This window comes from Panthera pardus, unplaced genomic scaffold (assembly GCF_024362965.1).
Source record: "Panthera pardus isolate Hobbes unplaced genomic scaffold, ASM2436296v1 HiC_scaffold_20, whole genome shotgun sequence".
NCBI lineage: Eukaryota > Metazoa > Chordata > Mammalia > Carnivora > Felidae > Panthera > Panthera pardus.
Window position 1 is genome coordinate 14,496,686 of NW_026526766.1, and position 16,787 is coordinate 14,513,472.

The window sequence follows — 16,787 nt, forward strand, 5'->3', positions numbered from 1 at the left end:
TAAACCACTCTACGAAGTCACACTCCCTTCTACCAAAAGAACTTGTGCATTCTGTTCCTCTGCCTGGAATGCCCTTTATGTCACTCTTTATATGGCTGAGTTCTCACTCCTGTCCTAGTTTAAATATCATTGCCTTAAAGAGGTCTTTTCTTCACCGTCTTGGCTAAATGGGTTTTCCCTGTCCATTTTCTTTATTACTAGCTGAATGTTATCTATACTTAATATTTGTTTGTTCATGTGTCTCTTTTCCTTCTCCTTCGCCAGGTAGTTGGCTCATGTGGAGCCCATAACTTTTACTTATGAGTGCTTAAATAGATCAAGCACATAGAAGGTGCTCAGTAAATGACGGTCAATAAATGAATGAATGAAACAAAATGCACACGCACATATCTAATCATGTGCTTTTACCTTCCCATTGCCCTTTGGCTCAAGTTTGTACTCTTGTGTGGTTTCTTCAGTGTCTTCTTGTAAATAATGTCCTTCGTGTTGACTGGCAAATGATAGCATTGTTCCTTATTGTGATGGTAGAGGGACTTGGGGGTTTGGGAATCCATTTTCTGCAAAAATGCATTCTTTTTGCCCCCTCCAGTTCCCCCATGTAGTTTCCATCCTTTAGTCCTTATTTCTTTGCACTTATGCTATTTAATTGGATTTTCTCAGCAACTGTTAAGGTAGGTCATGTTATTTTAATTTTCTGAGAAAACTGAGGTTCATAAGGTACCGACCAAACGTCTATAAAACAATAAAGCCCCAGATCCACAGTTTAAAACCAGGTCAGTAAAATGTAAAGCTCATTCTTTCTCTCTCCACCCCGTCACGCTGCCTCTTGTGATATGATAAAATAGGGATTTTACTTTCATGAAATGTGTTGCGGGGAGGTGTTGGGGGGCAGGGGGAAACCATTGAGCTCACTGGGTATCTTAGGGATCAGGAAGTTAGTTACTCTGGACAGAAATTCCCAGAAGAAAAGCTTGACTTTTACACAAATAGTCCAGACTAAACACCAGGGTCCATTCATTCTTTCTTCGGCACAGTATGGTTCCTATCGGTACTTTACTAACATAACAACTGAAGAATATAGGATCCTCAGCAACATAATAAGACAGCTCTCAAAATTTTCTCAGTGAATTACATAGCATTGTTTTCTAATCTGCCCTTATTCTTTCCATATTGTTAGTTTTTATTAGATATTGAAGAAAATACTATTTTCTGTCATCTTTCATAAAACCTGTTTTTTTTTTAACTGCATTAGTCAAATCTTCCATGTTAATACCATCCTAATGGCGTGGCTTTTGTTTTTGTTCCTTTCAGTCTTTGTCCACATACAGTTGACCCTTAAACAATGTGGGGGTTGGGGATGCTGACCCCATGCATAGTCGAAAATCCGTGCATAGTTTGACTCTCCCAAAACCTAACTGTTAATAGCCTACTGTTGACTGGAAGCCTTACCCAAAACATAAACAGTCAGTTGGCACATATTTTGTATGTTATATGCATTATATACTGTATTCTTATACTAAAGTAAGCTAGAGAATAGAAAATGTTACTAAGAAAATCATAAGGAAGAGAAAATGTATTTACGATACTGTACTCTATTTAAAAAATCTACATATCACGTGTTGTTCAAAGGTCAGCTGCATTTTGAAATATATATTCAGTCTTTACATGTTTCTGTACCTTATGGTGATAGCATTTTTATTCTGCATTTACACTTAACGTTTGCTTGGTTCTAGCAATAAAAAGTAAGCAGACAATGTTTTTCAAAGTTAAAAGTATGTTATTTCTGAATCTTATCTGAAATTTTTCTAGTTTGAAGCTATGGTAAAATGAAGATTTAATGGATTGTTACTAAAATGGACAAATAACTTTTCTTAAATTTAAGTTTTTATTTTAATTCCAGTTAGTTAACAGTGTTATATTCGTTTCAGGTGTGCAATAGAATAATTCAACACTCCCATACATCACCCCGTGCTCATCATGACAAGTATATTCCTTAATCCCCATCACCTATTTAACCCATGCCTTCACCCCTCTCCCCTCTAACAGCCATCTGTTTGTTCTGTATAATTAAGAGTCTGTTTCTTGGTTTGTCTCTCTTTTTCTTATTTTTTTCACTTTGTTTTGTTTCTTAAATTCTACATATGAGTGAAATCGTATGGTATTTGTCTTTCTCTGACTGTCTTATTTCGCTTAGCATAATACTGTTTAGCTCCATCCATGTTGTTGCATGTGGCAAGATTTCATTATTTTTTATGGCTGAATAATATTCCTGTGTAATATGCCTGTGTAATATATATATATATATATATATATATATATATATATATATGTGTGTGTGTGTGTGTATATACATATACATTTATATATATATATACACACACACACACACACACACACACATATATACACACATATATATCATATCTTTTTCATTAAAATGAACTAATAACTTAGGTAGATGTAATAAAACTTGCCAAAGAAGTGGATGATCTTCTGGTAGTATTCATCTGCTAAAAGAAGAAAATTCTTAAAAAAAATTCTATGCATGTTATCTAAGGACATAGAAGACAGTTGCACATAGAAGTGAACTGCAGACTAGAGATTATTACTTAATAGGCTATTACTTTCCACTTTTGAAGTATATGTAGACACTGAGAATTAAGTTTGTCTACCTGGAAACGCAGAAGGAACCCTTAAAATATAAAAGGTATTTTATTAGTTATAGATGTACTTTTCCTTTAATAAAACATGCTTATTTATTTACTTGGCATTTATTTACGCAAATGCATTTCATAACTTCTACATTTGTTCTTGTCAAACGTAGTATTTCAATTTAATTATGGTTAGAGACTTTATTTAAATCACTAAAAATCACATTCCTCATCTGATGATGATGCCAACCAACATGTAAAGCTGTTTACATCAGCACTGTTCATTTATTACACTAATTTTCCAGAATGTCTAAGTTCATTTTAAAAGCTATCCCTGAAAAATTATCATAAAGAGGTAACTTTTTAATGCCCAAAGTTCTCATCTGGATTAGAATAGACTTAGGATGAGATTTTAGGGCATAAGAGCGTGACTTTGTTTTAAATCTCATGTTACCCAAATTACCTTCATAACTATGCAGGCATATTTCTGTGAGGCTTCAGGGAATATTCAGAGATAAGAGTTTCTTCCCTTAGCTTTATTAACCATTTGGGCATTGTACTGGGTTGAATTGTGCGTTTCTGCCCCCCCCCCCAAAAAAAAAGATGTCTACTGGAACATGTAAATGTGACCTTGTTTGGAAAAAGGTCTTTGCAGATGTAATTAAGGTAAGGATCCCAAGATGAAGTCATTCTGAGTTAAGGTGGGCCCCAAATCCAATGATGAATGTTCTTATAAGAGAAAATGAGCACCATGTAAAGACAGAGGGAAGTTGGCCATTTGAAGGCAGAGGCACATACTGTAGCTATATTGCCACAAGCCGTGGAACGGCAGGAGACACCAGAAACTGAAGCAGCGAAGAGAGATTCTTCCCTAGAACCTTTGTAGGGATCGTGGCCCCGCCGACAGTTCGATTGAAGACTTCTGCCCTCCAAAACTCTGAGAGAATACACGTCTGCTACTTTAAGCCACCACATTTATGGTAATTTGTTGTGGCAACCCTAAGAAAGGAATACAGGTATCCATTTGATGCTAATTGCAGGTTTTCAATTATTTTAAATGTTACTGTATACCTATTCTGTGTTTAGAGAAGATCTTTTCTTTGAAGTATATTACAGACTGAATATCAGTCACTAAAACCAAAAACGCAACCTCACATACCTCGTACTCCATATAGCTCATATTCCATTTATCTCATGAAGTGACTGCTTTGGCTTTATTTTGTCTACCGTAGATGTGGCCGGTGGTTATTCATCTTCCATGCTTGATGCAATCAGAAGAACAGTGATGGTTTCCAATATACTTTTAATTAATAAGATAAATGAGAAAAGCCTCAGCCTCAAAGAGGCCTTCAGACTAGCTACTCTTGGAGGCAGTCAAGGTAATGACCATTTTCTTTCTTTCTTGAACAGTATACAACCATGCCGATCTGTGTCCTTGCAAGCAACGTGAAGGCACAGGAGGGTCGCATCAGCAGGCATCCCATACTCATGACTGTTGTATCTCATAGGACATATCCCAAATTTAGCGACTTAAGGTTCAGATATGTGGCGGAGATGTCATTTCTTCAGCAAGCCCCCTGTCTTTGACAGAAGACATGCTCGACACACAATTATATTAATTTTGCTTTGCTGGATATTTGCAATGGTCACATGTGAGTTCTTTAAAATAATCAGTTTTTTTTCCTAGAGTCAAGTAACATGCTCTCTGTTGGCCTGAGTGATGATAACAATAATAGTAAAAATAATAGCCAAGAGCTACTGAAGTCTCACCAGATGACAGGCAGTATGCAGCATGCTTTACGTATGTTGTTCCTCAATCCTTATAACCACTGCTACGAATTCCACCTTACCAGTGAGATACCTGAATGAGGCACACACAACCATCAAGGTACAGAGGGCCATGGTTTGAATCCAGATCGTCTGATGCCAGAGCGCAGGTTCTTACCCTTGCACTGTGATACCTTCCTCTATAAATCTTAGAAATGCAGGATGATAGTAGCTGAGAGTATCCTGGGAAGAGAACTTCCTGGCTCTTCTTTGAATGTTTGGGGCTATGATGAACGCCATAAAGAACATTGAAAAAAAACAAAAAACAAGTAGAGGTCATGCTCTTGGCATTTTCCTAATGATTTCGTTTTCTAGAGTTCCAAGTTTTAAATCGCCCATTTTTAAAAACAAGTGTGACACTCCCCACCCCCACCCCCAGTCCGTTTGTGCATCTGAGTTTGAGTAGCTGGCCTACCATCTTATTTTCGGGGTGCGAATGGATTGTACTTAAATGGTGCTTTTTTTATTCTAGACTCTCTGTGAGGTGCTTCATCAGGATCCTGTATGTGATCAAGCTGGTATGGGGTGCTTACCAAATCCTTTTCTGTCTTGGCTGTATAGCTTTTAAATCTATTTTCTGGGCCACTGATCTTCCTGTGATGAAATTTCTTCTCCTTAGCTTGTGCCTCTATGACACTATGAGGGAAATGAGATGAACAGTTCCCTGTTTAAACTGTGGCATCTTCCCAGCTTGCCACAGCCTTTACATTCACTCTCAAGATCAGGATGTGCATAAATCACCCTCACAGAGACATTTGCTCTAAGGCTGCAAAACTGCATTTCCTGAAACGTATCTGAATTGCTTACCAGCCCTGCTGGGCCTCTCTGCAATAATCTGAATTTAGACCAACTTACAAATTTACGAAAGCAATTGTGTCTTTTTTGGTTAGTTCATGCCTGACTTTCCAGCTTCTAATGATTAGCTCAGTTAGTTTATATATACCATTACACTGACAAATGAAGCCAGTTCTCTGGCCTATTAAACACACAACTATTTTATGTTGCATACGGTCATTAAAAACTCATATTTGTTATCCTTCTTTGTCAAAGGCAAAAAGAAGTAGATTGTAATCGGTAAAGGAGGAGAGAATTTCTGCTGATTTTCTATTACATTTGGTCCTTCCCCACATAATTAGTAGAAGTCACCTAACTGCCTTTAACCTTTTCTAATTCTTTTTACACCCCTGTCTTCCTAAAAGAATTCTTTAGCTACACACTCTTTTTCTTTTCTGAGAATAAAGGAATCGCCCTTTAAATAATCTTTTAAGAACAAGTAGGATTTCTAAATCAGTGCTTAGACAATTGCCAAAAGACTACTGGATATCCATATGTAGAAATACAATGTACCAGATATTGTCTGACAGAGATACGTAATCCAGTATTTTCACATTGGACTCTATCCTGCCTGGGACAGAATACAACCAACACATGTAAAAATTCAAATAAATAATGCTGCCCTCCAGTTGGCCTTCCTTTTATGCATGCTTCCATTTGGCACCTCAGTGCACACTTAAATTACAGCCTTTAAGGAGCTTTAGACTTAATACCTTTATTGACTAGGAAAGCCAACCACTCCCATCTTCTGAAACTAAATCATAAGTGACAGATGTTCTTCCTTGACATCCAATATTCATGGAACATGAATTCTAGCTTTGAGATGGATCAAGTCAATAGATGTTATTGACCCATGCCTATTTTAGAAAACCATTCTTCCCTGGCAACCAGAAAGCCCTTGAGGGTACAGAGAAATCAGTCTGCTTTCAAAAGTGTTGGGACTCTTGAGTTATGGGGATCTATTTACTTTCAGAAGCGAATTTTCTCCAGTCACAGGATGTAAACCGAGGAACTTATGATGGATATGCCTGCATTCGCAAATATGTAAAAGGATACTTATTTTTTTATTGACTCGAGGTTCATTTCACTGCCATGAAAATAGATCCAGTCAGCTGTTTCAGGGAACAAAAAGGGCAAGGAAAAGAGCTGGAATGTGAGGGGAGAAGGAGAGGGAAGAAGAAGAAAGATATTATGTCAATTGTCATGTTTGTTTGAGGGATGAATGGAAATCATAGACCAGCTGGACTGTGAAATGCACTGACAGAGCTGAGATAGACCGACGCCATCCGAATCATAGATTGTGGTGGTGAGGGGAACTGTCTTGATTCTTAGATTTTGCTTTCTCTGTCCTTATTCTGCTTTCTGTATGTCAAAGTTTTAGGACCGCTTGGAATGAGAGAGCTTTTCTGCTTCACACTAAGATACTAACTTTTTCTAGTGATATGTTGGCAGATTCTGTCCTTGCAAACTGGGACATTTTCACCACCTGATGGCTCCAAAGACTGACTGTTTATTAATTTATTCCAACCTGTAGCCCTGGGGCTGGAAAAAGAGATTGGAAACTTTGAAGTGGGCAAGGAATTTGATGCCCTCCTGATCAACCCCAAAGCGTCTGACTCTCCCATTGACTTGTTTTCTGGGGATTTTTTTGGTGATCCGTCGGAAGTAAGTAAAATAAATTTCATCAGAAGGCATAGATTTCATGAAGTAGTCACAATATCTTCCCTATAGAAAAAAAGATAGAAACTGAAACTTTTCATGGAATGCAGGAGGATCTTAAAAGGGACACTAGATCCTTTTCAACTGTTTATCATTTGCCAATGCAATGTGAATAATGGTACTGACAGAAATCTGTATCTTGAAGATATTTGTATATTTGAATGTATTTGACTACAAGAAACCACAATATACCTATTCCTTATTGATCACTTGCTATGTGCTAGGTAGTATGGGATTAAGTACTTCCATGCATCCTTTTTGATTAACCATTAGAATGACTCTTAATGACACGCAAATGCTATTAATATCTCTTCATTGCTCACATGGGCAGTGAGGCCTAATGGAAGTTAAGTGATTTACCTAAGGACTCCTGGCTAGTAATTAGTAGTTAGTAGATACAGTTTGGATTCCAGCCCAGGACTTTCTGACTTCCAGAGTCTGGCCTCTTGACCACAATGCTACCTTGATTTTCTTAACTTTATATGAAAATGAGTTTTATTACCTTGTTCCTCTTATTTTAAAATATTTTTTCTATGTCTAAACTGGTTCTTCCTAACAACTCTTTATAAAACTGAGTTTTTCTAGAAAGTAATTAACTATTACTGATGTGATGAGGGCTGGGAGCGAATGATCAGGAAAGAATTCTTGAGATGTTTTGGTGCAAAAAGATGTTTTTATTTAAGCATGGAGGCAGGACCCTTGGGCAGGAAGAGCTGCTCTGGAATTGTGAGGAACAATTGATTATATACTTTTAAGTGGTGGTGATGGGCAAGGGTGGTAAAGACAAAGGAAGTTTCTAGAAGGTATTTTCATAGTTAAAGAAGACTCATAGGATCCTGGAAGTCGTGGCTATTGTCAAGAAAGGTTGCATTTTACCTCTAGCAAAGTGTTAACATCAAAGCAGTTTTGAGTTCCTTGAAGAATGTCCTACTCTGCCTGTCTCAAGTATTTGTCAATGGGCTGAAAGTTCTAGGGAAATTTAACTTTGTCTACATTTCTTTTGCATTTGTTCTCCTCATCACTACTACTTATAAATCGATACACTGGTGAGAGTAAACAGGACATTATATATAACTTGTCAAGGTTTTTAGAAGAAAGATGCCAGATTGCTTGAAGGTGGTACCATTTGTTATTTTTATATTACTTATTCTTTTATTCCTTCATTAAAGTAAATTTGTGGGAATAGGGCTGAGTCCCATTCACCCACTTTTCTTATACACCTCTTAAAATATTTGAATTATTTTATTAAATTAATTTCTTTAATTTATGTAACACTTTTCTCTGAAGATTTCAATATCACATGCCAAGAACTTTACATAATGGATAAACATTTGTTAATAGCCAGGATTATTTTTTAAGCAAAAGACCATTTCTTTTTCACCAATAGAGTAGATTTTGCCATTGAGAAATACATTTCTATGTCTGTGCTTTGCCAACCCCTATTGGCTATGAATTTACTTTCCTAAATGCACAGAATTTTTTTCTTATTACTATTCTATTTTGTATTTTAGGCTGTTATCCAGAAGTTCCTCTATGTAGGTAGGTGGATATATGTCTCTGTGGGAAATAAAATCTTTGCTTGTCTCTTTCTTGGGTATGGCTCCCTATATTTGTGGCACCACAGGCTAAACCCTATGCGTGACCATTTTATTTGGTTTATTATTTTATTTTAACATTTCTCAGCATCAAGCCCATTTAGGGCACACTATTTAAAGGCACTATTTGAAATGCACATGGCTCTCTGCGAGATAAACCCAAAGCTGAGGAATGGCAGGCAGGCCCAGGGGAGGGGCCATCCTGTCTCTTCCTTCTACATTCGCTCTGTCCCCGCCCCCCACCCAAGGCTACCCTACCATGTCGTATTTGTGATGTTTGTGGTGGAGTCTCACTGCGTGTGGTTTTTTGTGTTTTGTTTTGTTTTGTTTTAATGTACTCACATTCCATTCCGTTCACTGAGAGACAGAAATAAAGAGTACCGAAGGCTCTACCCTGCCTCCACTTGGTCCACTGAGCTCTGAGTCCTGCATAAACCTGAGATGGGAGAGACGCAGGTGCTATTTCTTGAGCTCACTTCCTGCAGGCCTTCCACCTCACCACCCAGAGTATGATTCTGAGGTGTAAAGATAGTATTTCCTTTACAGTTGGTGCTGGAAATGCAAACCACTCCAGCTGAAAGGGAGTGGACCCAACTTTCTGTGATTTCTGTCTTAGATGCAGAATTCCAACCCTAATCCTCAAATTCGAGGCAACATCTTCCCTTGGCCATGTCCCCTTGTCCAGATAAGAAACAATCTGTGAGAAAAAAAGCACCTTTGTGCGTTTTCTCTCATAGAAGTGGTATTTGTTTCTAAAACCCGCCCGGTGGCAATTAGAATACTCCAGACATAAAAGCCCTTGATGAATGATTCTTTCATTTTTCTTTCAGGAGATGACCGAAATATTGAAGAAGTTTACGTGGGCGGAAAGCAGGTGGTACCCTTTTCAAGCTCAGTGTAAGACCCTTGGCCTCTACCAGCTCTGGGATCACGTGGTTCTGCGTCTCCCTTGTGCCCGGGCGGAGTTAGAAAGTCAAAAAATAGTATCTTGTTCTTGGGATGACTATCTCTTTCTGTGTCTAGTTACAGTATTCACTTGACAAATCATTTGAAGGAAGTTGCGTTAATTCTCAACTCTGTTTGGGAGGATTCAAAATTTCTCCCTTTTGAGCTGTTCGGATTTACTTTAAGCTCAAACATAAGGGAATGTTCTTCCTGATGGTGTTCTTATTATGAGATTTAAGTGAAATCACTCCATATTTGGAAATGTGGAGAGAAAAGATACTCCTATAAGGTTAGATACTTTGAGCTAATAAATGTGAAAATCAGAAATGGAGAATGAAACAGTGGATATATTTTTATGAGGGAGAAAAAGTTAGACTATGAGCAAACATTGGAAAATCAATTCAGATTATGTTTGAAAATTAAATACTGAGCATATTAATTTCAGAAGAGAACTTGTTGAATTTTAAAATGTGTTTCTAGATTGACCTTGTGTTCTGGAAATTTGCACTTAATGGAATTTGCATTTCAGAGATGTTATTGTTGTGCTTTGCCTTCTTTGGGCATGAAATGTCAGAAACTGGATGCCACATGCTTTCTTAATACAGTTCTGTGCTTCAAAGTGTTCGACAGAGGTTGGGTATTAAAGATTTAAAGTCTCTTAGGAATATTATTCATATAACTACATGGCATAAATAGTGATATTTTTGTGTACTTCAGAATCACCTTAAAGTATAACTATGTGATGCTATTATTGCTTCCGTGTTATTAGAAGAGAAACACATTCCATACTCCACACTGTTGTGTAGACTGGTCTTCCTAAACTGGGGTAAGTGCTGGATGTCAAGGATCCGTCAGTACTAAAAGGAAGGGTTCCATTGCAATGACGTATTCTCTCCAAGAGTAATGCCACAGTTGCTGAAAATTTCATACTCGGATATCAATCTGTTAGAACTTTGAAATGAAGGACAAATTCAACTAAAAATATTGTTACAAATCTTTAAATCCTGCTTATCGAAAGTACTCTGTGTTTCAATTTTATCCTATTGACTTTTTACTTCAAATAATTTTCAGGACATCAGAAATTTTAGGATAATGAAAACTATGTAGATGTCCCACCTGATAGTTATATTAATAGGACTTAATCTGTACTAGACATCTAGGAACATGAAACAAAGCAAAAAGTATTGTTATGCCTCCCAACTCTTACAGTGTGCTTTCCCATACCCTATAATTAAAAACAAATTGACTTTATGATAAACCCTTAAGAAGTATTGATGTGAATGTCACTTAAATACTACATTTTCCCGTTTAATTCCAAATACTATAAACCAATGTGGAAAAGGAATAGATTTTCTTAATATATCATAACACTCATGCCTCGAGCTTAAGTGTGACTCTTTATTATTTACTTTAGAGAGAGAACTTCATGTAATATCATATAGCTAACTCCATATTTACCGAACTAAGACCAAATTCCTCTTGTACTATACTTTGTTCTCACATAGTTATGCTAAATCAGCAGTAATTTGATTTGCCTACTTTTTGTTTTTTGTTTTTGTTTTCCCGGTGGAAACACTTTTATAATTGATTTTGTATACACAACACCTGCTGATCTTATTGTTAGTCTTTTTAAGAACTTTTCTTGAGTACCGTCGACTCACAATTTGATCTTATTTTAAAACAACAACAACGACAGAGTTTGTGTTGTGGGATATAAAGTAACTCAGTAAATTCAGTTTCCGGTGTCAATCTCTGTATTTCCAGAATTCCTAATTCCCGAGCTGTGTCAACAAGGCCCCGCCAGTTTTCTCCCCATTTCTCTGTAGTGTTGACTGAGTGTTTCCTGCTCTGCCTCCTAGTCCCTGCCAAAGGAACATGATTACCTGGTGTCTAACCCACAGGAGCGGGCTTAAGAATTTGGAGGAGACACGCAAAATCCACTAATAGGCAGCGGCTATCCCCAACATTTGCAAGATCCTACACTTGTACCTTCCTTAAAGATGTACTTTTGACGTTGACCATCAGTTTTCATTTAGACTAAGGATTCATACACGGTGTATATAAGTAAGCGCAGCATCAGCGACAAGTAGAATGGATCTATACCACCGATTTGTCGAACATTAAATGTAGCCCAGTAGGATGTTAAGACCCTACTCTCTTTTCTAGTAAAAATAGAATGTGTTGACATGTTTACATGTAGTTTGATCTCCCTGCATTGCTTACAACTTACGTGTTTGGTTTCTCCAAGTGCCGTGTTCCGAACGTCGCATATGCTTTTCGCAGCGCTACAGGCATCGGCCATACATGTGGCCAAATGCTCTACACTTTGAAACCTTGGCTTTGCCTCATGCGGCTTAACTTTCTGAATTGTGGACAGGCGGTATTTCATCCCAACACGGTTTGTCACTTTATGTTTGAATATTTTGCTCTCTGACAGGAAAGAAAGAATTAATTGAGACTTCTTATCAGCCCCCTCACCTCACCCGGCACTGTTTGCCTTGGGTTTTGTGGTACTTTTAGTGACATACACATTAGCAGGTAAAAACTGATTCAATAGTGGTGACTAGCACACATTTCAAAGGTACTTTTTACAACAGAACACAAAAGCAGGCCGAGCAGCTAAGGTGCACTGAATTTCCAAAAGGGAATGAAACATGGGACTAGGGCCCGAGACGTTGTCCTCATAATCATAACCTGAGACTGAGACCCTGCTCCCTTCATAAGCTCCTTCTCTGATTTAATTGTCAAGGGCTCTAGAATCCAAGAGAGTATCTTGAACTAGCTCCCTTCATGGCAGGAGCAGATCTTTCTGAGTTAATTTTGTGAAAATTGAACCCCACTGAATCTCTTTTTCACTTTCGTGCGAATTCTGCATGGTGAAGGGAGGAAAGTAGTTGGAAACACTCCTGTTACGCTCAGCTGATTTTGAACTGTGCCCTTGAAATCCCTGTTGGCAACTAAAGCTGAGATGTCAGAGAGGAAACATAATGGATGTGAGATCCAGCAATGTATTTTGAATCTTCACTCCCTTCCAGACTCTTCCTATTTTTAATCTTTTCACCTCAGAACTAGACATATGGAAGGCTTTCAAGGCAAGCTGGAAGGCACGTTGGATCAGTTCTACCTTGTGCGATACCTAAAAGATCTCCAGAAGTGGAGGCTTGTGTAGTAAGTAGCCTCCGGGACATCTTTTCATTTTTGTCCATTTTTTTAAAGTTGATGATGCTTCTGGACACATTCACATGTCTGAAAGGAGTGTTCGGAATTTTTAAAAGTTAGACGAAGAATTGTGTCATGGCAACGTCTTGAAATAATTTTCAGATTACATGGATTGTTATGAATTTTAGAAGAGATATTTGCAACTTCAGGTCTACCTAGCCCCTTTAGGTATGATTTTGGACCCCAACCCTTTTCAGTGTGTCTAAAGGAAAAGTGTGGAAACAAGTGCAAAGATGAAGGAAAGGACACTGTTGGCAAGCCCTAGCATTGGTCCCCATGCCTGTTTTCACACCCATCCTTTCCCTCCCACAGCCCCAAAGGCGAGAGATTGAGAGCTGAGGGGTTAGTTTGTAAATCTGATCCGAATTTACTGAAATGCAAAAGTTGAACAGGCCAGTGATGGACGTCAGTATAAATTCCAAGATGGCTTTCAGAGTCCACGGGGTTCAAGTGACTCGAGTCACTGATATTACATGGCATTGACTTACCTGTCCACTTCCTACTCAAGAGCCTGTCAGAAAGCATTCTCTATCGAAAACCACCTTCCATGGTTGTTAAGCTCCTGATTGCTGCTTTTAAGAATATATATGTGTGTATTCATGGGGACATTTTTACTCAATATTTGTGTGATTTGCTTACTGTTCATGTGCTGAGTGAACTCCTTTGTGCTTCAGACAAAAATAAATGAGATTCTGTGTTTACATTTTTTTGTTGTTGTGAGTTCTATCATTCTGACAGAAGGGAGATTAATCTTACAATGCTCTCCTCCTTTTAACGTGAAGTTTTAAAAACAGAATATTTAGCTGTGGACCAACATGTATCATGACATTTTATGACAGATAATGTACATAACTTTAAAAAATTAAGCTATAATGTCAACCCTTCAGAATCAGATTGCGATCGCTTTTGATTTCTGCACAGTTAAATTTCCTATTTTCCAAAGTCACAACCCAGAGTCAGAAATGCACTTGAGCAGCAAGAATTAGTTCATACCTCACATACGTGCATGTGGATTTAAAACAAAACTCTCACAAAATAATACTCTCCGTAACTGATGCCCTTGGGCTATTTTCTGCACTATTACTCTGTTCCATCCTTTTGTGTTCTGTTCTATGATATTTTCTTCTAAGTTTTTTTTATGCTGATAGTGATTTCGCAGGTTGGTTTCTTGGTCCTGGTGGGCTGGCAGCTGCAGCGTGGAAGCGGAATTTCTAGTGTCTTTTGAGCTGTTTAAGTCTCCATGACTCCATTCTGTGATTGGGGCCTGACCTAAGTACCTGCCTTAGAGTAGTGAGGATTAAATAGAATAATACATGGCCAGCTCCCAGGAGAGCATCTGAGACCAAGTGAGGGCTCACCATGCGGTAGTTATTATTTTTAAAATGAATACAGACTGAACAGAAATAAAAATAATTTGAACTGTATTTTTATCAGTTTATTTTTTAGAATCTAAATCAAGTGATGTTAAGGATCTCTCTGCGCATAAAAATATTCTGTAAGGATTAAATCTGATTTCTCCCCCCCCGGCGCTATGATGTTCATTTTTTCTTTATAACACGAAGCATAAGAAAGTGGTAGAAGATTTGGTCTTTAAATTCACCCTCAATTTTCTGAGCAAGTCACGAAGCATCTTTTCTTCCTCCTGAAGAACAACTTAGTGAAAATACCCAGAAGAGAATTCTCAGGCGCGTAAGCTAGCGATAACGTGTGCCTAATTTGCAACCGTGGGCACAGAGTTCTGTAATAGTTAATTAACAGACATGTGCAAATTATTGCATGGTACTAAATTAGGGATTTCAATAAAATAGGGTTTAGGTATAAAAATACTTGCTAGTAGCAAAATCGAACCTGTGGTAGGGTGTTTGAAGACTCCATGGGGAGGTCACTCAGTTAAAGGAACAGGACCCGTAAGTATTAACCAACGGGAACAGGTTTTGAGTTTTGGGGTTTTTTAATCTTGTTTTAAAATGGGATAAGAGGAAAAAATTTAAATGAAATGGAAAAAGGGAGTTAGTCTCTGTTCTTTAAAGTGATAGAACATTATTTTAAAGTGTAATTATTTTTTTTTAAGAATTCAGACTCATCTGCTTTTACCATCAAGCCCGCCTACACCATCATTGTAAAATGACATTAACTTTGCTATACTTCTTGGGTTTTTCATGCTTCTGTATGAGTTGAGTCTATATTTTGAGGTGGGAAGAGAGAAAGATCGCTAAAAAAAGTATTCTCCATGGGAAAGACTTTAGTGGGAAATCTTTCAGTGGTAACTCAGAAAAAAATAAATCGTTTTTTAAAACAGATTTTATTTTTAAGTGACCTCTACACCCAATGTGGAGCTCTAACTTACAACCCCGAGATCAAGAATCACATGTTCTACTGAGTTGGCTGGGTGCCCCCCAAATAAAACATTCTTTTGCCTATACATAAAAAGTGATCAAAGAAAATATGAACAGATGAAATGGAGCTTCACAGGCCACTTGAGCCCTCCTCAGTCGCCTGGACTGTGCCCACCCCTATAGGGAATTAAGCAAACTTCATTCCGCATCTGTAGAGAGCTCAAAGTCATAGCCGTAAAATCCAACATACAAGAAATAAAGTCCCTAGAAATATTATCATTCAGTCTGATAACAAAAGGTTCTCATACTTGCTTGAAAACTTGAAGCTTCAAGAGACTTGAAGCTTCACTGGGAAATTAATTTTTTTACGTTTGTTTATTTATTTTGAGAGAGAGAGAGAGAGAGTGCACGTGCAAGGCAGCAGTGGAGGGGCAGAGAGAAAGGGAGAGAGAGAATCCTAAGCAGGCTCCATGCTGTCAGTGAAAAGCCCTATGTGGGGCTCGATCTCACAAACTGTGAGATCATGACTTGAGCTGAAATCGAGAGTCAGTCACTTAACCGACTGAACCACTCAGGTGCCCCACAGTGAAGTTAATTTCTGTCCCAAGCTTGGACGGTCTCCAAATCAGACTTTTGTTTTTACTTCTCTCAAACAAAGCCACAAATCTGAATTGAATAATCTTAGGAAGAGTTTTACTCTTGTTTTTTAATTTCTAAATTTGCTTCCTGGAGCACTGGAGAGATTTTAAGCAGCTTTGGTGGGGTTTTTTTGTTTGTTTTTGTTTTGTTTTTTGTCTTCCTGCAAAAGTTGAGTCCACTGTCACCTGAACTTGGCAACCAGTGCAAGGATGGCTTTGCGCTTGGCAAGCACTTTGAAAATCTCCACTGAAGCCTCTAAACCGATGAGGAAATGAGAGGCTTTTGTTATTTCAAAGGAGAAGTTAAGAGCCTCAGGAGAAAGCAGTGTGTACGCTTCTTTTAATCCATGAACATTTTTCTCCTGGCAGAACTATGAAAGATGAATCAGACTTAGCCAATTACATCTTCTGGATTAGTTTATGCGAGTGCCACGGACCCCTTCGGCATCATAAACATGTCCTGGCACGACGCAGGGGCAGGCAATGCATCCAGTAAAACCCCATGGCAATGGTTCCGTCGTGCGGGTGTAAAAGAGAAGTTGTGGACTTTAGGGTGTTTGTGGTTGTTGTCGTGTGAAGCTCGGTGACAGATTTTTTTGATGTCCAGGACAACTGTGCTATCTCTTGCAAGTGGGCTATTTATTGTAACACATGGGCAGAGAAAACCCAGTCTGTAGAGACTTGTACAAATTCCTCATGTTCCTTATAAAATTGCTGCCCAGATAAAATAAGAAAGAAGTCAACATCAATGCATACAAAGTCTTCATTAAACATGGTTTGTGACACTGTAGACCATTTAACATGGCACAATTGCTTCCAAAGGAAATCGCAGTTAATCGATCAAATTGCGCTGAAATGCACATGGCTGTTCTCATGCTTCTCATTGGTAGCAGTGAGTACTTAAGATTAATGAATTGCTTCTTTTAAAAAAGGTAGATAGAAACCCATCCCTGCAGGAAGCATAAGTTACAGCCTAGTAAGTAATGTTTTATTTACTCATCGTGAAAGTTGGTAAGTTTTAAA

At 38.1% G+C, this 16,787-nt stretch overlaps 1 protein-coding gene across 5 annotated transcripts in view; it reads left to right on the forward strand.

Annotated features, from left to right (window-relative positions):
• The window catches only part of GDA (guanine deaminase), a 104,870-nt gene extending 91,379 nt beyond the window's left edge, over positions 1 to 13,491 (forward strand). For 3 of the 5 annotated variants that reach the window (XM_053907808.1, XM_019463604.2, XM_019463605.2), the window contains exons 11-14: positions 3,884 to 4,030; positions 6,847 to 6,977; positions 8,543 to 8,570; positions 9,457 to 13,491. In XM_053907808.1, coding sequence (XP_053763783.1) covers positions 3,884 to 4,030; positions 6,847 to 6,977; positions 8,543 to 8,570; positions 9,457 to 9,527 — 377 coding nt within the window. In that variant the 3' untranslated portion in view covers positions 9,528 to 13,491. Of the gene's footprint in view, positions 1 to 3,883; positions 4,031 to 4,950; positions 4,997 to 6,846; positions 6,978 to 8,542; positions 8,571 to 9,456 lie in introns of those variants that run through there. The other 2 variants (XM_019463607.2, XM_019463606.2) reach the window with 2 other exon arrangements.
• The last annotated feature ends 3,296 nt before the right edge of the window (positions 13,492 to 16,787 follow it).